This window comes from Salvelinus alpinus, chromosome 6, assembly GCF_045679555.1.
Source record: "Salvelinus alpinus chromosome 6, SLU_Salpinus.1, whole genome shotgun sequence".
In the NCBI taxonomy this organism is placed as follows: domain Eukaryota; kingdom Metazoa; phylum Chordata; class Actinopteri; order Salmoniformes; family Salmonidae; genus Salvelinus; species Salvelinus alpinus.
The window spans coordinates 70,525,690-70,547,418 of record NC_092091.1 but is presented as its reverse complement, the minus strand read 5'-3'; the positions used below and the strand labels follow the sequence as shown (position 1 = coordinate 70,547,418).

Below are 21,729 nucleotides of genomic sequence, written 5' to 3'. Positions count from 1 at the left end.
AAAACAGCGAGTGGTGTCTCTCGCTCCCTAATTGGATAGCCATGACCCTAGGGGATTGGAGTTAATGACTATTTTAAGGTTCACTCTACGGATTGTGCTACACTAGACCAAAGTGTATGATGAAGACACAGAAGACAGAAGTTATTTTTTTAGGCAAGTCAGTTAAGAAATTCTTATTTACAACAACAGTGTTCAGGGGCAGAACGATAGATCTTTACCTTGTCAGCCCGGGGATTCGATCCAGCAACCTTTTGGTTAATGTGTAACGGTTTTCTTCCATAGTTGAAGGAGAGGACCAAAATGCAGCGCGGTTAGTGTTCAACATGTTTAATCTGACAATAAACGGGAACACTATACAAACAACAAAATAACAAATGTGAAAACCGAGACAGACCTATCTGGTGCAGAACACAAACACAGAGACAGGAAACAATCACCCACAAAATCCCAACACAAAACAAGCCTCCTATATATGATTCTCAATCAGGGACAACGATTACCAGCTGCCTCTGATTGAGAACCATATTAGGCTGGACACAGAAACAGACAAACTAGACACACAACATAGAATTCCCACCCAGCTCACGTCCTGACCAACACTAAACAAGCAAAACACATAATAACTCTGGTCAGGACGTTACATACTGGCCCAACGGTCTAACCACTAGGCTACCTGCCACCCCAAAAAACATAAGTTTAAACTTAAGTTGACCTGAATATTTTGATTGAAATCACAAAAATATTTTTCTTCATCTTCTTGTCTGGGTAGGGGTAATGCACTTGTAAAATACAACCCAGTACAACAACAAAAAACGAGACATCTACAATGTTCTGGGTACATTTGACCCACACTTTGACCTTTATAACTCTTGAACGGTGTGTCCTAGAAACAAGCTGCTTCCTGCACAGAGCAACATTTATTTGAAGTGGAGTAAAGGTTAAATAAAACGGAGTTGCTGACGATCTGACTTTTCCCTGAGCTTTTATTCTCCGGACTAAAGATCCTGAAGCTTCTGCTCATCACATTCTGTGCATGTGTTTATTCTCTACATTACCACAGTCCTTGCTCTGCTCTTAGAGAACAGGCTACTCTGACGAATGGTGCTCTTTAATAAAGATGGATCAAAGCTGAATCAATGTCTGCAAGATCACATTATGAACCGACTATAATAGCATAGTATTACATTACTGTAAGACAAAAACACCAGGGCATTTTTCTCTCATGTGGCCAAAACTTAATAGGTCCACTAGGCAAAATACACAGGTAGGCTATGCTACAGTTAACACTATCTGCTCCACAATTCACACAATGTACATCATTCAAAACAACACTGTAGGATAGTTTGAAACGCTGTATAGCTCAAGAAGATCAAACTGACTGAGATTAAATGGTTGGTATGCAGATACTGCATGGATGTTTCACCGGTAAAACTTGAAGAATTATCATTCTTGATTGACAGTGAGAAAGGTGAAGGGAAGGAGAACTACATTGTTTTCAGAAGAAAAGGTCTGGGAAAAGTCAGATCCGCAGCCACATTTTGATAAGGGAAACTGTACTTAATGTAATTTCCAAATTGGCCCAGAACATCAATCGTGTATAGTCTTTTCTAACATAATAGAAGGGTTAAGTAAAATGTTATTTATAATATTTTTGTTTCAGTTCAAGTTCTAGTTCAAGTGCAACATGTATCTAACAATTGAACCAAAGTCAATTACCTAGGTTGCATTTATTAGGGCACACCGTAGAAAAAGTTTGTAAAACATGCTTCAATGGAAAATGAAAACAAGTGGTTCTTATTGGACAAGTCCAGGTAGTCCCTCCCTGTATCTGTGCATTTCTTCCATTTGGTGCCTACAAAATACGGCCCCCGACTCATTTTACAGGGCCACACTGTTCTCCACATTGTTGGGATTCAGGTAGGTATATGACAGGGGCAAAGAGACATTCCTGCCTTGGATTTCAAAGTTGCATTTCTTCATCATATCTTGAGTTTTGTGAATCAGTTCCAGAGGGGTCTTCTCGCTGAAGTGATCCTGATAGCCATTTCCAAGAGCAACCTAAGGAGGCAAGAGAGTTGATGAAATTTGAAATAACATGGAAACTGTTGTTTCATGAACCACTGAGGATATTTTAATTATGACTACTAAGGAAACGATTCGATTAGGATTGTAATGAAATGTTTTAAAGTTATAGAATATATTTTAATACAGTTTCTCTCATATACTCACATAGTCAGTGGACTGCGCGCTCAGAAGGTACACCACTGCCATGCCATTGACGGTGGTATTGACGTCAGGGAAGGTCTTCAGCATGGTGCTCTCAGTACACTGCCCCTTAGTGGTGGGAGGTGGACGTTGCAGGGAGATGAGGAAGTTGGGCATCCAGCCCCCAAAATCAAACTGGAATGACAATGGCGAAATAGATCAAACTACTTTGCTTTTCCAATATAATACATCAGAAACACGGCAAGCTAAAAATCACACAATAGGTTTCATCACCTGTCCATTGTTGACTGCAGCATGTTGGACAGACACTGTGAAGATCACCATGGTGAGAAACTTGACCAGCTCTGTCACTGAACTGAAAGACTGAGGGATTCCTGCATGGAGAAGGTACAGTAAACCACTTCATTCAGACACTGTATTGACATTTAGCTAATTATCCGGGATATAGTTTTGGAATGTTAACCATGAAAGGGAAGTTGACCTAAAATACAGAAATTCCCAAGTGATTCCATACATTGAAACTAATTTGGTGGAGTTTGCCCTCTCTCCCTCTCTCTCTCTGTAGTGCCGAATGCAGACAGCTGCAAAACTAGTCACATGATACATTATGTATCATTGTACACTGCTCGCTTTGCTTCATTGTCAGTGAATGAGTCAATCAGAAATCTATGAATTGTGGACAAATGCTTTGTTTTATTGAAACATACAGCCGAATAAGCAATTATTTTGTGGAATGGTAATTGTTATCTAACTAGCAACTACTTTGCTCTCTTCTGATTGGTCAGATGTTTGTTAATTGTTGGAAGCTAACAGGAAGTATTTTTCCATGGACATTGTAGATACTTTCACCAGCTAGCACAAGGATGAAGGACTCATCTGGACAGCTGGTAAGAGCTAGCTGCTATCTTTTTCTGAGAGATTTAGAGGATTACTGCAGTTTTTGTCACTTTTGCAAAAATGTTTAAACTTATTTGCCAACTTTTTGCTACTTTCTTGGAACGTGTCTGAAACAGAATCTCTGAACAACAATAGCCCTGAACCTCTGGCTAATGCTAAACTAGCTGGACCATTAGACAATGCTAATCAAGCTGGACCTTTGGACAATGCTATTGACTTTAGCCCCCATCACTTCTCACGACGCCTGAAAATCTACCTACCACCAGCTTTTCAGGGAGATGGCACAGGTTGTTTGCTTTCTGGTCTTGTCGCTTTGAAGTGGCTGTGCAGGCAATGTACAATCTGCCAGATATGGAGTCGGACCTGTGCTAGCCTCAGTATTGCCCACACACCTAGCTGATTCAGCATTCCTCTACTGGGACAGCCTTTCGCTAAAGGTTCAGAAGACCTACTCTGTTGTCAAGACCAAACTCAAGAAAGCCCTTGGCCTCAAGCCAAAACCAGAACCTCACACAGTGTTTTGGCTTCTGGGCCGACAGGACCTCGACCCCATCCAATGATGCTGCCAGAAGAGCACTCGGCTTCTCACCAGACCATCAAACTCAACATCCATCATGAGCCTACTACTCACCTGAATGCCGTGGCCCAGAGTGTCACCGTCTGGAATTTATTGCCTCTCCAGAATACTGCCAATGCCAACGTGATTGGAGCTCTGATGGTGGAAGCTGTCGCTACTACTCTCTAGACTACCCACCAAGAGTTCACTACCCAGACTATAGGCACCAGTCTGATGCAAGGGACAGATGACACGGCAGCCCGAGTCGACCTCCAAGGATAGAGGCATAGGTGAGCCCTCATTACAGGTGCATTGTACACTTCCAGTCCCCTGACAGACATTAGGCAGTCTAACGTGTCTGGTTCCACACAGCAGGGAAACGATCACTAGTTGTTTGTTAAGGAGCAAACTTCAGTCAGTGCACCAGAGCTCCTTGTTGACACCACACGGTTCAAAATCGAAAGTGACAAGATGGCTTCCACAGAGGGTGTTTCAGCTAACATACTTGCCATCTTTGAGGGAATTGAAGTGTCTGCTCTTCTTGACCCAGGATCGACCATTTCCATCATCAGTGAGGATTTCAGAACTTCACATCCAGCTCTGAAAAAGCGCCCCATGAAGACATCCTTTGCATTTGCTCGCTCTGTCAATGGACAATGTTTGGACATTCCCTGGACTTTGTCAGTATGCATTTCCCCTAGGGAAATAACATCTCAAGCATGAGTTTCAAGTTGTCAGAGGGGCCCACCATTCAGTGATACTAGGCTAGGTTTCCTGCAACAACAACATGCCCTACTGGATATCAGTTGTGGAAGACCTACTGTACCACATCACCTTCCCTGGATGTTGCTGCACCCTCTATGAAGATGGATGACTTGTCCCCATGCTGCTGTGCTGTTTGTTGCTACTTGGCTACCTGCCAAACTTTTCAGTTTTACTTTTAATAACAGTTTCATCAATCTGCATTTAACACATTTAACAACAACTTCTTAGTTTTTTCTTCGCTCTACTTTCTTCATTCAACTTTTTCTCCATGGATGCTTTATCTGGACATGGTTCTACAGGACCTCCACCAGCCGGAAAAACTAAGTAGTAACATCTAACTGCAGTCGCTGTACTCATAATATACAGGAGAACTATCGCCTTATGGTAAGGATAGCCGTGTTGCAAGCCCATCTTCAGATGCAATCGTTAGGCAAGGGCAATTTAAGTGTAGGAAAGAATGAAATAGCACCTGTGCCACCAGTAAGTCCAGATAACAGTAAAAATCCCTCTGCACAGATAATAGTATAAATCCCTCTGCACAGATAATAGTATAAATCCCTCTGCACAGTCTCCACAGCCAGACAATTTTCTCAAGGCTCCTGGAAAGAAATGCTGTCGGCATGCTCAACCTGTGTCGCTCATTCAGCCGCCAGAGACTTTAAACCGGTTCTCCCCATTTAAACAATGAGTCAGAGGCAGAGCCTTCTCAAGTCTCCCCTCCACCGTTACGGGTTCTGAGCTGCCGAAGACTCCCACCATTGGCTCTGACCAATTGAAAACCCTAGTCATTTGCGACGCCATTACCCGCAATATTAGACTTAAAAATCATCATCCAGCGATCATACACTGCTTACCAGGGAGCAGGGCTACAGACGTAAAGGATAACCTGAAGAGGGTGCTGGCTAAGTCTAAAACTGGTGAGCATAGAGAGTATAGGGATATTGTTATCCACGTTGGTACCAACGATGTTAGGATGAAACAATCAGAGGTCACCAAGCGCAACATAGCTTCAGCGTGTAAATTCGCTAGAAAGATGTGTCGGCATCCAGGTGTGCAAAGCCCTTACAGACTTACCCAGAAAGACTCACATCTGTAATTGTTGCCAAAGGCTATTCTAACATGTATTGGCTCAGGGGTGTGAATACGTATGTAAATGAGATATTTCTGCATTTAATTTTAAATAAATTTGCACAAAAAAAAAGTTTTTTTTTCTCGCATTGTCATTATGGAGTATTGTGTTTAGATGGGTGAGAAAATAATACTATTTCATCCATTTTGATTTCAGGCTGTAACACAACAAAATGTGGAATAAGCTAAGGGGTATGAATACTTTCTGAAGGCACTTTATGTGCTTGCGGTGCAGGATTATTTTTCAAAGTGCGTCAACCTCTGTGCCCTGAAAGACCAGCACTGTCTCTTCAAGAACTTTGTCAGCAAACATGGCATACCAGAGACCTTGAACACTGACCAAGAACATCAGTTTGAGGCAGACATTGTCCGAGACCTTTGCCAGTTGCTGGGAGTTTAGAAGACCAGAACCAGCCCCCATCATCCACAATGTGATGGGATGGTGGAACAATTTAAAATCGGACACTCATCAATCTCCTGACCAAGACACTGCCCCAACACTCTGGTGACGAGTGCCTCAACCAACTTACCCTGGCCTACAACACCAGCACTCCATCTACAACGGATTTCAGCCTCTTCTGTCTGACACATGGTTGAGAAGCGAAGATGTCAGCCAGGCTACTGTTCCCCTCTGGACTGCAGTGGTCCGTCTCTACACCGGGATCGCCAGCAGATCATACAGCTCAACTCACCGACATGGTCCAGTGTGTCCTTTGGATCTCCCACACAGAACATGCTCACTTTCAACAAAAACGGAACTACGACGAATGTCATGCACATTCTCTACAACCCAGGAGACCTTGTGTGGCTTACAATAGCACATCAGAAGCTTTCACATCACTGGAAAGGTCCCTTTTGAGGAGTGCCTTGGATCTACAGAAGAGGACCCTGGTGTAATCTACAGGGTCAGGTACCTGCTGGACCAATCTAACAAGACCCAAGTGATCCACTAAAATCGTTTAAGACCGTACACCTCTGGAACGATCTGGAACGAATGAGCCTGTGGAACACTTTCCTGCACCTCCTTGACCTCTGACCCTGACAGCCTTGTCAGGTGCCTTACCCTTCAGATTCTCTAGGCCCTGTGAGACATGGGAACGCTACTTACCTGAGACGTCCCTGGATCCCCCTGTGCCTCACCAGGCCCCTTGTCATGACCCCTCTTGCCCAGCCCATTAGACATTGACCCACCTGACCCCTCAGTAGACCAGATGTCTCCACCCCAACCAGCAGAACTGGAGCAAAGTTCGTCTGAGAACGCCAAATTAGTCTCTTAAGTGACAGGGGAGTCTATGCCCTGAAGTGAGAAGTCTACAGATCTTTGGACCTCCAGCAGTATTATTCTTTTCTTATCGAATGTAGAAACGGGGACGTTTCTCTAGGGGGAGGAGGGAAGAAATGTAAGATTATTGTATGAGTTATTTTCTAAGCCACTATTGTTAGTTCTACAGTGTGGTGAATTGGAATGGTAATTGATTATCTACCTTGCAACTACTTTGCGCTATTCTGATTGGTCAGATGTTTGTTAATTGTTGGAAGAGAACAGGAAGAATGGCAGTTTATGAATGCTTATAAAAGTGTTCAGTTAAAGATTTAAAAAAACAAAGAGTAATCAGTCTCTATCTAGATTGTATCCACAAAGAGAGTCATCCATCCACCACTGAAAGAACCATGAAATTACATTAGTTTCTGTAACTATGTTTCCATCCACAGCTTTTATGTAAGTCAAACTGTATACAAAAAGTAATGACAGCTGTGATGGAAACAGGAAGTTTCGGTACAATTACAATAAATGACAGCAGATCATTTGTTCGTTCGACATTGTGGGATATTTGTGTGTCGGTCAAATGAATTATGCAAGAAATGGCAGTGGAAATATCTTTTGTGCAAATATTGATATAATAACCATCATATCCAAGAAAACTTGGAGTCACGCAAAGATATGGTGTGTGGTCCACTACGACTTGGTTATTGTGGAAAGTTTATAGAGCTGCAACGGGCCGGGCCTCGCTTTCCGTGGTTATGGTTCCAGGAACTGACACAGCCACTCGTTTTTAGCATACACATTTCAGCAACATGCTACAGATTAAATAAATTATGATGAACTTCCCAGGGTGGTGAAAGTGCACGGTGATGAGCTTGATGCTACTTTCCAATAAATATCGAAGGTTTATTCTGGTGACATGATGATAGATGCTTGACTGCCATAATAATCTCCTAATGTAGACTACCCCCATCCTCACTGTATCTGCCAGCTGTTGGCTAGAGCACACGTGCCAAGACCAGAGTAGGCACATTTGCTATTTAACGCAACAGTTTGTGACAAAACTATCGATAGAGTTTAAAATGTGATGGAAACACATTGAACTTGAGATTTTTTTTTTTTTTTAAATGTGAAAAAGTAAATTGTCATCATGCACTGATTTCTATCTGCAACAAGTCCATTTGGTGGAAACACCACTGGTGGGAAAATTTGAAAAAAGATTTTAGAATATTCACATGAAAATCTGATGCCAATTGGTTTCAAACCTACAGTAGATACTGTATGGAATCACTTGGAATGTTCTGGATATTACGTTTCTGGATATTACGTATTATCAGAAACACTCATCAACAAATCAGATCTGTACATTTGTATTGCACTGATGTAGTCTTATGATTAAGAGTTGAGAAAGAGCTAGTGTGTCTTTTAAATGAGAAAAGTGTAACCTGTGCTGGTTTCTGCCAGGAAGCCATGGAAGAAGATCTCCTTGATCCAGTTCTGCAGTTCAGAGTCCTTCTGGACGTCTGAGTCACAGGTGTAGTAGTGACCAATCATTTTCTGAACAAACCTATACAAAACCACAGGACAACATCAGGTATTAGAAAAACACTATGACAAAACACAGGGCTGTTCCACCAGTTAGGGGCCTTATGAGTAGTGTAACTTGGTGATTTTTATTTCACCTAATTTTAACATTGTCATAAAGAGCACATGTTAAACTTCATTAAAAAATATATATCAGAGGTTAAATAAAAATATTATAGTAAGTGCCTATTAAGTGACAAAGTAACAGGGTTGACCGTAAGTGTTTTGACGATTTTATCTTAAATCAGCCATAAATCTCATGGTGACAGGGAATGGAAGCTTGTTCTGTGCAACAGGGAGGGGAAATTACATTTTTATTTAACTAGGCACAGACGAAAGCACATTGGGCAAGAAGGTAGAGACAACAATACATCACGCAAAGCAGCCACAACTGTCAGTAAGTGTCCACGATTGAGACTTTGAATGATGAGATGGAGATAAAACTGTCCTGTTGGAGTGTTTGTTGCAGTCGCTAGCTGCAGCGAACTGAAAAGACGAGCGACCCAGGAATGTAAGCTTCATTTAAAAATAATAAAAATTGTGAAAACATTTCTAGCCTGTCTGTCTGTCTGTGGGTAACTGGGTTGAAGTGTTACGCTTTTGACATCTAGTCAAATTGTTATGATTTGACTAGATGTTCAATGTTCTTCACAAAAAAAATAGTTAACAAAAAATGTTCACCATTTTAAAAAGAGTTCAGTTCACTTAACAGGATTGACCTTAAAATTAGGAACATAAAAAATAAATAAAAATGAATCACTAATCATGTGAAATATATAATAATCTTCAGAAATTACTTTGTCAAAGCAACAAAATAACTAAAGCTTTAAAATAATGTTGAAAAGTTGTAGAAATGTTGAGGTTAAGGGGGTTAAAATATTCCTAGAAGTCACAGAGGATGCACAGAGGGACATGTTAAAATGCTGAATTTTTTCACTTTAGCAAGACTTTATTCATATAAAAAAATGAATTGAATTTTCCATGAGGTCTATTTAATATAGCTTTAATATAACAGGCTTTAAAAATATCAAAGGTACACAAAAGGCACTAATTTCACAGAATGACCCAGCACTGATATTATGGGCTACATTGTCATAGTGCAAAAGAGCACAAATCTTTGCAAAAAATCCCGTAAACCTCATTATAATCTGGCAGCATGATTTTATTTTATTTTTCCGTTATTTTACCAGGTAAGTTGACTGAGAACACGTTCTCATTTGCAGCAACGACCTGGGGAATAGTTACAGGGGAGAGGAGGGGGATGAATGAGCCAATTGTAAACTGGGGATTATTAGGTGACCGTGATGGTTGAGGGCCAGATTGGGAATTTAGCCAGGACACCGGGGTTAACACCCCTACTCTTACGATAAGTGCCATGGGATCTTTAATGACCTCAGAGAGTCAGGACACCCGTTTAACGTCCCATCCGAAAGACGGGTAGATTTACTTTTAGCCAAATCCTTTTAGAGCAAGCCAAATAATTTCATGTTTTAAAAGTTATCCTAGATCAGGATTCATTGTTTGAATGTAAGATGCCAATCATTTTTACTTTGGAGGAAGGAGTTAACTACAGTTAGTAAACTGAGCAAACATGTAGCTGCATGAACTAGCCTCCTTATAATGCACAAATCTAATTGTGCTGTCAAATTGACAGATCTTGGATTTTTTTCACCACAAAACTCAAAAGACTTGTACACAAACTACCTGTGAATGATGGCCCACAGCTTGAGTCCATCTTCCCTGTAGAAGAAGTTGGGAATTGACTCCAGACCGCGTGCAATGATGTCCTCCGGCATACAGAGGGAGCTGTAGGTCAATGAGGCCACCGCTTTCTTCAGGAACTCCATCATCCCTGGACCTCCTACACTGGCATTCTTCAAGATGAGTTAAAGGGATAGTTCACCTTTTTTTAATCATAACATAATCTATTTCACAGAGAAAAAAAATATCCACCCTGGTCTAAAGTATTATTATTATTATTTAATTTTTTTGCAAAAATGTGCTGTTTCCATCAAGCCTGTCAGGTAATTCAGCCACATAAAATGGTTGGATGGAAACATGGTTTATGTAACCAGTGAGAAAAACCTATCACTTCAACCCTTGTGTCATATAATAGGACATGCAGTGCGTTCTAACGGCGATCGATGTTTTAAATATCAAACAGGGTTATCGATGACAGAACTTGTTAATGACAGACGCCAGGGCAGCCCTGTGGTTTAAGCGACAAAAACAGGTTGCCTGATATCACAAACATGATGCACACGCATCGATGGGGCAGATGGCTGTGTGTTATGAGTCTGAACGGTCAGATAGCTAGCAACAATGACAAGAAGCTACCATGTGGGGAATCGCAGGTGGCTTGTTTCAGCTAGTTGTAGTTCAGCCTGATGACCAGTTAACTCTACCGCGGTATGTGTCGCTAGGCAACGCCTGACAGTTCAGCCTGATGATCAGTTTACTCTACCGCGGTATGTGTCGCTAGGCAACGCCTGACAGTTCAGCCTGATGATCAGTTTACTCTACCGCGGTATGTGTCGCTAGGCAACGCCTGACAGTTCAGCCTGATGATCAGTTTACTCTACCGCGGTATGTGTCGCTAGGCAACGCCTGACAGTTCAGCATGATGACCAATTTCCTCTGCAGCGGTATGTGTCGCTAGGTATACATCTCAAAATGATAACCAGCTCAGTGTCCAATGAGTTACAGGCTTTGATTTTTCCATTTATGTTTTGAGGTTGGACTTTAGCACATACAGTATAGCTCGTTAGCATGTAGGGCGCACCGATTGGTGTCACCTCATTAGACAGTATGTGTTACACCTGTGCTGGTTGCCATCTTGTTAGTGGGCAGGTGTTTCACCGGTGCTGGCCCAGGTGCTATTTAAGAGTGGGTGGCCCACTGCTCCAGATGTCTTGAGATATGTGGAGGGTCAACACCTTTCCCTATTTGAGTTCTAGAAAAACATTCCTTTGTCTGATTTCGTTTTGCGCCACCTTTTTGGTTTGCTTCTTGTCGGTAAGTTTGATGTGGGTTTTTCTTTTGTTTGCCTCTTCTTGGGCAAATTTTGTCGGAGCTCATGGTGGGTGTCTTTTAGGTTCCAGTTGTTGTGGCTAGTCAACTTTCAGTGGACACCCCCATGAGTGTCTTTCAGAACCCCTCCTAAAACCACACCTGTTTTGTTTTGGTTGTTGGTCAGTGACTCTGTTAGTTCCCCCTTCTGTTTGAGTGACATTTTTGCTGGGGAACGTGACAAAAGTTATGATTGTATAATCGTATAGTGTTTAGAAGGCCTTATTTCAGATGTACTTCATGTTGTTTAATCTGAACAGTTTTTAAATAAGTTAGCTGGAAATTTAGGAACGTCCAGAATAATCATTTTTGGAGAATGTAACAATGCTAGTGGAAATGGTTTGTATCAGCGGTGCATTTATAAGCATGCAGAAAGCAGGGTGCTTCATCTTTTAACACAGAGCTCTCTTATGCTTTTGAATCAGTTTCCACTAGCATTGTGACATTCCATAAGTATTAGCGTTTTATAGAACACAACAATATAAGAATGGAATAGGCAGTACCTCTGTGATCACCCCCTTCTCTGATATGAGGGCCTGTCTAGCCAGAGTGTTGATCTGCAGAGTGTAGCGGAAGTGAGAGATCAGGAGCTATGGAGAAAGATGGAACAATCGTACATGAAATTCACAACTAAAAAAGCTATGTATTGTAGTATACTACAACCTACTGCAACTTTCAATTACAAAAAATACATACAATGAATACATTTATTTGCAAATACTTCAGGTTCTCTTAATTATGTTAAAAGTATTGAGTTAATAGGAAAATGAGAACTCGCACAACTGTAGTGTTATAACAGTTGAAAACAAACAGTGTCTGCATGCACAGCAGTAAGTATGTACCTTGTAGAGGGGATGCACCATTGGTAGGTTACGCAGTGTCGACACGGCAAACACCTCAGCCAGCAGGTGAGTCCTTAGTAGGTGAAAGTTCAGCTCATGTTCAGCGAAGTCTGCGTTCCTCACAAAGATCTTGGCCAGGAGCCAGTCATACTCAGAGTCAGTAGGAAGGAAGATGGGGTTGTCTTCTCCAGGCACCTGCTTCAGCTGTGAAAGGAAGCAGAACAATCATGGCTTGCTTCATTAATTGAGAATGTGTATATTGTTACAATTTAAAGACATACGGAAGTTTAATAGTTGTTTGCTTAAAACGAGTTTTGCCGGTATGGTTCATGTAGACATAGGATATAACATCAATCATGAAACCCCCAAATCCTTAGTTTTAGGCTAACAGTATATGCTTTTGCTCATGCTTTTTGCTTTCTGGTCAATTAGTTAATTTCTGGGCAATATTTATGTCCATTTATGGGACTCCTTTTGGTTCAAGAGAACTCCCAGTGGCAAACATTCTGTTAAGATTATTTAATTGGGGTTTCGGAAGTATAGATCTCACTCTTATGTGAGATGTACCTGGATTGCGATGGGCATGAGCTTATCTTCTGGGGTCACATAGAGCAAGCAGAGAGGAGCAGCCAAGAAGTGCTGTTTCCCGTGGATCACGTTTGCAGTCACTCCATGTAGACGCTTGTAGTCAACCAGGAAGATGTTGCCTTTCTGTTTAGGTTAGGACATTAATGAGTTAGGGAGGCAGATGTTACCAACAACACCACCATGCCAAAGGAAGAGTACTGACTGTCACGTTCTGACCTTAGTTCCTTTTTTATGTCTTTATTTTAGTTTGGTCAGAGCGTGAGTTGGGGTGGGCATTCTATGTTGTTTTTCTATGTTTTGTTCTGTTGTTCTATTTCTATGTGTTTGGCCTAGTATGGTTCTCAATCAGAGGCAGGTGTTAGTCGTTGTCTCTGATTGGGAGCCATATTTAGGTAGCCTGTTGTCTATTGTGTTTTGTGGGTGGTTGTTTCCTGTGTCTGTACCATACGGGACTGTTTCGATTTTCGTTTGTTCATTCACTTTGTTATTTTGTATTTTTGTAGTGTTCAGTTTTTTATATTAAAATGGACACTTACCACGCTGCACATTGGTACGATATCTCTTACTCCTCGTCAGAAGAAGAGGAAAGTCGTTACACTGACACAATGTACAGCATATTGTACTGTACTACACACAATGTCCTGAGGAAGAAACCACTAGAGCAGTAACAGAACGATGAATGACATATATTACTCCATTTTTACAAACCTGAATTTCTGCTTCAAGGTTTTTTCCGAAAAGGGAAGCCTTCACCATGTCTTCTGTGACGGGGAAGTTCTCTGGAAGCTTGGAGCAGCGATGGATCATCATGGGGTTGATGCCGTTCAGAAGCTGGTACCCGAAAAACTCATCCTCCTTCCAGTTCTTTTCGACATATTCTAGAAAAAAACAAAATGATCATGTGTAAAATGAAACTTTGTGCAAAATAATAATGAGTTACTAATGATTCCAGTGAGCTATTTGATTGCTGCCTTCTTTAAGACTGAGCCCAACTTACCATAGACGTCAGTCTTGTGGCTATTGAAAACGTGACTGAGTTCATCTAGGCTCTTCCATTGTTTCTTGTTGGTGGAATGGGTTTCTAGTTTCAGTGACAGCAATCTGCCAGGATAGAGGAGGAACTTTACTTCAACATGAGAAAGATGGTGCAGTTGATTAGAGAATGGTGCTAACAATGCCAGGATGTCCCCCAGGGCTCTGAGCTAGGTCCACTACTCTTCATCATCTACATCCTCTCCCTAGGGTGATCGATTCATTCACAGGCCACATATCCTTAATATTATGTGTCAATTGGCATTTGATTTGGTGAAAAGTTCAGCTATTTGGTTATAATGTCTGCTAGATGGTTAATTGGCTTGTTTTTTGATACGATTTCAGGAATGATTTGAGTGGCTAAAAACAAATTCATTTCGGAAAACCTTGCCTGAGGGTGTTATTACTGGCACCATTCCTATAATCCACGTTCCACCACAACCCTGATGGCCACATTCCCAATATCTCATAATATCACAATTACCTGAACTGGTGTAGGACAATCACATCTCATCTCACTGTAAAGGAAGTATTTTTAAAGGTGTGTTGGGGATATGCCAATAGAGATGATTAAATATCTCATTCATTTCCTGGTGCTGCCTCTTATGGTTCTCAACCTGGGTCCCATGTTCCCCTGGGGATACTTGGCCTATACTCAGGTGGTACTTGTGAAGACTCACAAGAGCATAGGCCTAGAGGTAAAATGCACACTAGGGGGTATACTTCAGGGGTACTCTGGGAAGAGCAAAATGTGACTGTTTTACATTAAGCAAAACAATTTTGAAAACCAGTGCTCCAACTTACGCTTCGACTGCTGTGAAAGTGAACTCAATGTCCTTGGTGAAAGAGAAGCGGACCTCAGCAGGGAGATCAGAAGCGCTGTCAACTTTCATTATTTCGGGTAGACCCTCGGCATATATACTCCAACTGAAGGGAATAGACATGGTAAATCAAGACGGGATACACAGCCTATCGTTCACCATTACATACAAAATGGTAGCTTAGGTCACTTCACATAAATGTTTCTGTGTTTAAGAGTTATTTGTTTTTTTGGAGTTTATAGTTTAGAAAAAATGATGCGTCATTCCACAAATGCTACAACTATACACTACCGTTTTTTTATACATTGTGGACCACTCAAATTGAGTTGAGACACTAAAAACAATCATAGTCAAACATGGTACAGTAGAGATGTGATCTATAATACATTACATCTGTACACATGTACGCATAAACAAACATCTGTACATAAATGGACAATTAGGCACTTATAAAGAAGTCTCCATTGGAGGATAAGTACCATTTACAGTGAGGGAAAAAAGTATTTGATCCCCTGCTGATTTTGTACGTTTGCCCACTGACAAAGAAATGATAAGTCTATCATTTTAATGGTAGGTTTATTTGAACAGTGAGAGACAGAATATCAACAAAAAAATCCAGAAAAAACGCATGTCAAAAATGTTATGAATTGATTTGCATTTTAATGAGGGAAATAAGTATTTGACCCCTCTGCAAAACATGACTTAGTACTTGGTGGCAAAACCCTTGTTGGCAATCACAGAGGTCAGACGTTTCTTGTAGTTGGCCACCAGGTTTGCACACATCTCAGGAGGGATTTTTTCCCACTCCTCTTTGCAGATCTTCTTCAAGTCATTAAGGTTTCGAGGCTGACGTTTGGCAACTCGAACCTTCAGCTCCCTCCACAGATTTTCTATGGGATTAAGGTCTGGAGACTGGCTAGGCCACTCCAGGACCTTAATGTGCTTCTTCTTGAGCCACTCCTTTGTTGCCTTGGCCGTGTGTTTTGGGTCATTGTCATGCTGGAATACCCATCCACGACCCATTTTCAATACCCTGGCTGAGGGAAGGAGGTTTTCACCCAAGATTTGACGGTACATGGCCCCGTCCATCGTCCCTTTGATGCGGTGAAGTTGTCCTGTCCCTTTAGCAGAAAAACACCCCCAAAGCATAATGTTTCCACCTCCATGTTTGACGGTGGGGATGGTTTCTTGGGGTCATAGGCAGCATTCCTCCTCCTCCAAACATGGCAAGTTGGGTTGATGCCAAAGAACTCCATTTTGGTCTCATCTGACCACAACACGTTCACCCAGTTGTCCTCTGAATCATTCAGATGTTCATTGGCAAACTTCAGACGGGCATGTATATGTGCTTTCTTGAGCAGGGGGACCTTGCGGGCGCTGCAGGATTTCAGTCCTTCACGGCATAGTGTGTTACCAATTGTTTTCTTGATGACTATGGTCCCAGCTGCCTTGAGATCATTGACAAGATCCTCCTGTGTAGTTCTGGGCTGATTCCTCACCGTTCTCATGATCATTGCAACTCCACGAGGTGAGATCTTGCATGGAGCCCCAGGCTGAGGGAGATTGACAGTTCTTTTGTGTTTCTTCCATCTGCGAATAATCACAGAAACTGTTGTCACCTTCTCACCAAGCTGCTTGGCGATGGTCTTGTAGCCCATTCCAGCCTTGTGTAGGTCTACAATCTTGTCCCTGACATCCTTGGAGAGCTCTTTGGTCTTGGCCATGGTGGAGAGTTTGGAATCTGATTGATTGATTGCTTCTGTGGACAGGTATCTTTTATACAGGTAAGAAACTGAGATTAGGAGCACTCCCTTAAAGAGTGTGCTCCTAATCTCAGCTCGTTACCTGTATGAAAGACACCTGGGAGCCAGAAATCTTTTTGATTGAGAAGGGGTCAAATACTTATTTCCCTCATTAAAATGCAAATCAATTTATAACATTTTTGACATGCATTTTTCTGGATATTTTTGTTGTTATTCTGCCTCTCACTGTTCAAACAAACCTACCATTAAAATTATAGACTGATAATTTATTTGTCAGTGGGCAAACGCACAAATTCAGCAGGGGATCAAATACTTTTTTCCCTCACTGTACATAATTGTTACTTGAAGATGTCGTAATTTATTATTTTCACCTAGACTGTTAAAATAATATTTTGGACTGGACAGCTGAAGAAACACATCCTGTCTAACGTTGTTGTATAACCCACAGTGAAGTAAGACATGAGCATCTGTTTCAATGGAACCATTGTAAAAAAAAAAGTACATAGATGTTTAAGGGAGTGTTAGTGTATTGCCCAGTCTCAATCGCGAGTGGGGTCACTCCACATAAAACATTTGCAAGAGAGCTTCGATATTACTTGGATAAAACTGTACGTACATAGGGTTCAGTCCCAAACAAGGCTATTATAGTTCTTTGTTTTTATTTTTTATATTTAAACAAAGAAATAATAACCTGTTTAGTTTCAATTCATTTTCAGACTTGATTTTCTAGTTTAGATTCTGTTTTCATTTGATTAAAAGCATTTCATTTTTATATTATTTTGGTTTTATTTTTTGTGTAAGGGACAGAAAGTAGCCTATGCATGGGGAGGATAGAAGACATTTATGTGTTGTTGGACTATAGTTTGAGTGTTTTTGGGGGATTTCACTTCTTGCCAATGGGGGGCAGTTTTAAATAAGGTGATGGGTCAGGTCATAGTCTAGGTTAGATTTAAATGATAAAGTCAATTTCAATGTGACTTGCCCATGTTAACAGCAATCCAATGCTTTTTTTTAACCTTAGTAGTCAAATCAAATGTTATTGGTCACATACACATATTTAGCAGATGTTATCGCGGGTGTAGCGAAATGCTTGTGTTCCTAGCTCCAACAGTACAGTAGTATCTAACAATTCACAACAATACACACATCTAAAAGTAAAAGAATGGAAATAAGAAATATATAAATATTAGGACGAGCAATGTCGGAGTTGTATTGACTAAAATACAGTATATACTGTACATGAGATGAGTAAAGCAGTATGTCAACATGATTAAATTGATAGAAAAACAAACTACAACTGAACATAATTTGATGTTTTTTGTGTCAGTTTGTTTTAGAGGCAAAGATAATACTTTCAGTATAGTTTTTCAAACTGATTTCTTAATAATTTATTTCAGTTTAGGAAATAGTTTTTTCATGATTCATTTTTGTTTCAGTTTTAGTTTAGTAACTTTGGTCCCAACAGTGTGTTTTAAAAGACAGTAGGTGCACATTTAGTTACTTTCGTGTTGGTACCACTTTAGTTCATTGCTCTCTAAAAGTGCTGATTCAAAAGCATTTTGATGTTGTTTTGAATTGTTTCTGCATCTTAGGAATTGAGTTTCAAGATCTCAGAACCAGCCTCTCACCGGTACACCTTTTGCCGATTCTGCAGCTCCCTCTGTCTCTCTTCTATGGCCTCTGGCCAGGTCTCATTGAATATCAGTTTACCTTATTAACAAAATGCCATAAAGTGTGATTATTTTCATGTTTTGGGGGGATTGATCAACATCTTAAGCCATATAAAGTATATCCACCATTATTCCATAAAAATGGCCCCTTTGACACACATTTCAAAATAAACTACAAATTACGTTCAGCGAGCTGATGTATAATATGCACAGCAGGTATACTCAGAACTTAACCTAGACAATGATCTATATACCAACATACTGACCAGTGGCCTCCCTGAACATCAGCCGCTCATAGCCTGAGATCCAGTGGTAACAGGGGAAGTTGACTGTGTCTCCCTCTGGTGTGGTCACCACAACTTTAGAGCAGAACCAGTCATTGTTGAGGAAGCATAATGGGAGGTACGGCTCTGATTCCAGCACCACAAACTCCAGATGGCCCAGGGGGGAAGGACAGGACACATCAAGCTCAATCACCTACAGAGAGATAGATGACATGTTAGAATGATCCCAGCAAACAAACAACTTTTTCTCAAAGTTGACAAAGTTGTTTGTTTTGTTCTTTTTCAATCTTAATTTTTTTTATTATTTCACCTTTATTTAACTAGACAAATGAATTAAGAACAACTTCTTATTTAAAATGACGACCTGCCAAGAGGCTAAAGGCCTCCTTTGAGGATTAAAAAAACAACACCCATCACGACAAAAGAGACACCACAACACTACATAAAGAAAGACAACACAACATGACAACACAACATGGTACAGTAGCAACACAACATCAGCACAACATGGTAGCATCACAACATGGCAGCAGCACAACATGGTAGCAGCACAAACAAGGTACAAACTTGTTTGGCACAGACAACAGCACGAAGGACAAAAATGTAGAGATAACAATACATCACGCGAAGCAGCCACAAGTGTCAGTAAGAGTGCCCATAATTGGGTCTTTGAATGTAGAGATGGAGATAAAAACTGTTCAGTTTGAGTGTTTTTTGCAGCTCGTTCCAGTCGCTAGCTGCAGCGAACTGAGAAGAGGAGGGACCCAGGGATGTACTGTGTGTGCATTGGGGACCTTTAACAGAATGTGACTGGCAGAACAGGTGTTGTATGTGAAGGATGAGGGTTGCAGTAGGTATCTCAGATAGAGGTGAGTGAGGCCTAAGAGGCTTTTATAAATAACCATCAACCAGTGTGTCTTGCGCTGGGTATACAGAGATGACCAGTTTACAGAGAAGTGTAGAGTGCAGTGATTTGTCCTATAAGGTGCATTGGTGGCAAATCTGATGGCCGAATGGTAAAGAATATCTAGCGGCTTGAGAACACCCTTACCTACTAATCTATAAATGATGTCTCTGTAATCTAGCATGGGTAGGATGGTCATCTGAATCAGGGTTAGTTTGGCAGTTGGGGTGAAAGAAGCGATTACAATAGAGGAAACCGAGTCTAGATTTAACCTTAGCCTGCAGCTTGGATATGTGCTGAGAGAAGGACAGTGTACCGTCTAGCCATACTCCCAAGTACTTGTATGAGGTGACTACCTCAAGCTCTAAACCCTCAGAGATGGTAATCAGTGACACATCCATAACCTGAGCGGACACCAGATTGCATACCAGAGAGAATACTACAAGTGTTTCCAACACTTTTTATAACAGTTAGGATCAGCATGAGCTCCCACTTTAAATAAAGGACGCACTGTGGCTGCCTTCCAAGCGTCTATGACAAATACGGACAAGTCATTTAACTGACCAGCCGTGAAACAGTGATCACTAAGGTTATTACAGAAAGCACCAGTATGATACTGTGATGGACATTTTTATAATATGAAGAGACAGCCTTGAAAATGTTCATCTTGTTTTAGTGTCATAAATAATCCTTGGTTCCTGCCTGTGCTTGGTAAAGATATGAGGGGGGGCGACATGACCCCTCCTTAGGACCACCTGGCAGATCGCCCAGAATATGTTCATTCAGTTAAGATAGGAGACTGTGCCAGACACATGTCGGAACCAACTCTATAAACTATGTAACATGTCTGTAACCAGAATATAAGGGATAACGGGACTGCCCCAGAAGAGAGAGCTCCTAATTGACCATTGTACTTGGTGCATTCAGTTGGTTGGAACCTCTCCAGCGCGCTGGTAATGAAGGATTATTCATTTAATATTGACTTCGAGTGTCCCTGAGTTGAACTTCCACTACAATACCTGTCAGGATTATTTGTGAGGATAACATCAAGGAGAGGGGCCTTTTCTGGGTGTTTGGGGTTGGTAATGATCTGAGAGAGATTTAGTGAGTCCCATTGTTTTAAGACTTGGTCCGGTGGTTTAATCATGTCCCAGTTTAGGTCACCTATCAGGACAAATTCATACTTACTGTAAGGGCCCAGGAGAGAGCTTAGGGCAAGTAGGTTACAGGCCGGTGCTGATGGTGGACAATAACAACCAGCAACAATCAACAAAGAGCTATTTGAAAGCTTAATGCTGAAAACCAGCAAAACCAATTGTTAGACAACCGAGCACTGAAGGTGTTCCTTGGTAAAAATTGCCACTCCACCACCACTGGAAGATGTCTTGCGGAAAAAGGTTATATCCAGAAAGGTTATCAGTGTTCAGAACAGTCTTTCTTAACCATGTCTCAGTAATGCACATTTCCAGATATCATCCGCAGTAATAAAATCAGGGCATGGCAGAGGACAGGGAGAGCTTTGCAGTGTTGCTTTTTTATGCCATTTGAATGTGCATCAGATCAGCAATTTTATCAGCTAACATGAATACAAAGCCGGCGAGAGAGGGTTAGAATAGGATGGGAGGCCCAGAGTTGTGAGTGTGTTAGCAAACATTTTCTGTCCCACGGTTGGGTAAATGAGCTGGAGAACGAGTGCTCTTGGTGTAGCGGCGAGGTTGTCCATAGGGCGCTGAAGAGCAGATGCTCTTGGTGGAGGTACGTGGTTGACTGCAAGTGCTGGAGGAGCGGGTTTCCCCTGAAGTTGGAGGCATGGTGATTCCATCATGGAGGAGTGATGGGATAAGGTGGGGATCGGAACTTTGTGTTTGGAAAAGGAGTCCTGTTCGGGGCTTCTGGCTTGTGCAGTGCACATCCCAAAAATTCAGGACTCATGGATAGTGGTTCAGGAACAGAGGGTATAGTGGGCTCGGAGGAGATCTTGTGGGTTGGATCGGATGTAGCTGTGGTAATCCTGGGGTCCAGCTGCTTAGGATTTAAACTATGTGGTCAGACAGCTCTTGGCGAGAAGCAGTGATCAGCGGAAACCTGTTGTATTCGGGCGCATGTGACAACAAAAATTTGATGTGATTTGATTTATGAATGATGGAGGCCACTGTGTTCTTGGGGACCTTCAATGCTGCAGAAATATTTTGGTAGCCTTTCCCAGATCTGTGCCTCAACACATTCCTGTCTCGGAGCTCTACGGACAATTCCTTTGACCTCATGGCTTGGTTTTTGCACTGACATGCACTGTCAACTGAATTTTAATTTTATTTAATCCATTTTAGAATAAGGCT

At 41.4% G+C, this 21,729-nt stretch overlaps 1 protein-coding gene across 1 annotated transcript; it reads right to left on the bottom strand.

Annotated features, from left to right (window-relative positions):
- Window positions 1–274: 274 nt before the first annotated feature.
- On the bottom strand, window positions 275–14,872 carry LOC139579235 (hydroperoxide isomerase ALOXE3-like). Its single transcript, XM_071407709.1, has 11 exons — window positions 14,756–14,872; window positions 13,917–14,020; window positions 13,628–13,797; window positions 12,899–13,042; window positions 12,332–12,535; window positions 11,993–12,079; window positions 10,125–10,294; window positions 8,282–8,403; window positions 2,500–2,600; window positions 2,230–2,400; window positions 275–2,058 (listed from the first exon to the last, which is right to left on the bottom strand). Exons 1-11 carry the CDS (start codon window positions 14,842–14,844, stop codon window positions 1,879–1,881), a joined length of 1,542 nt encoding a protein of 513 aa, XP_071263810.1. The 5' UTR covers window positions 14,845–14,872; the 3' UTR covers window positions 275–1,878.
- Window positions 14,873–21,729: the final 6,857 nt, after the last annotated feature.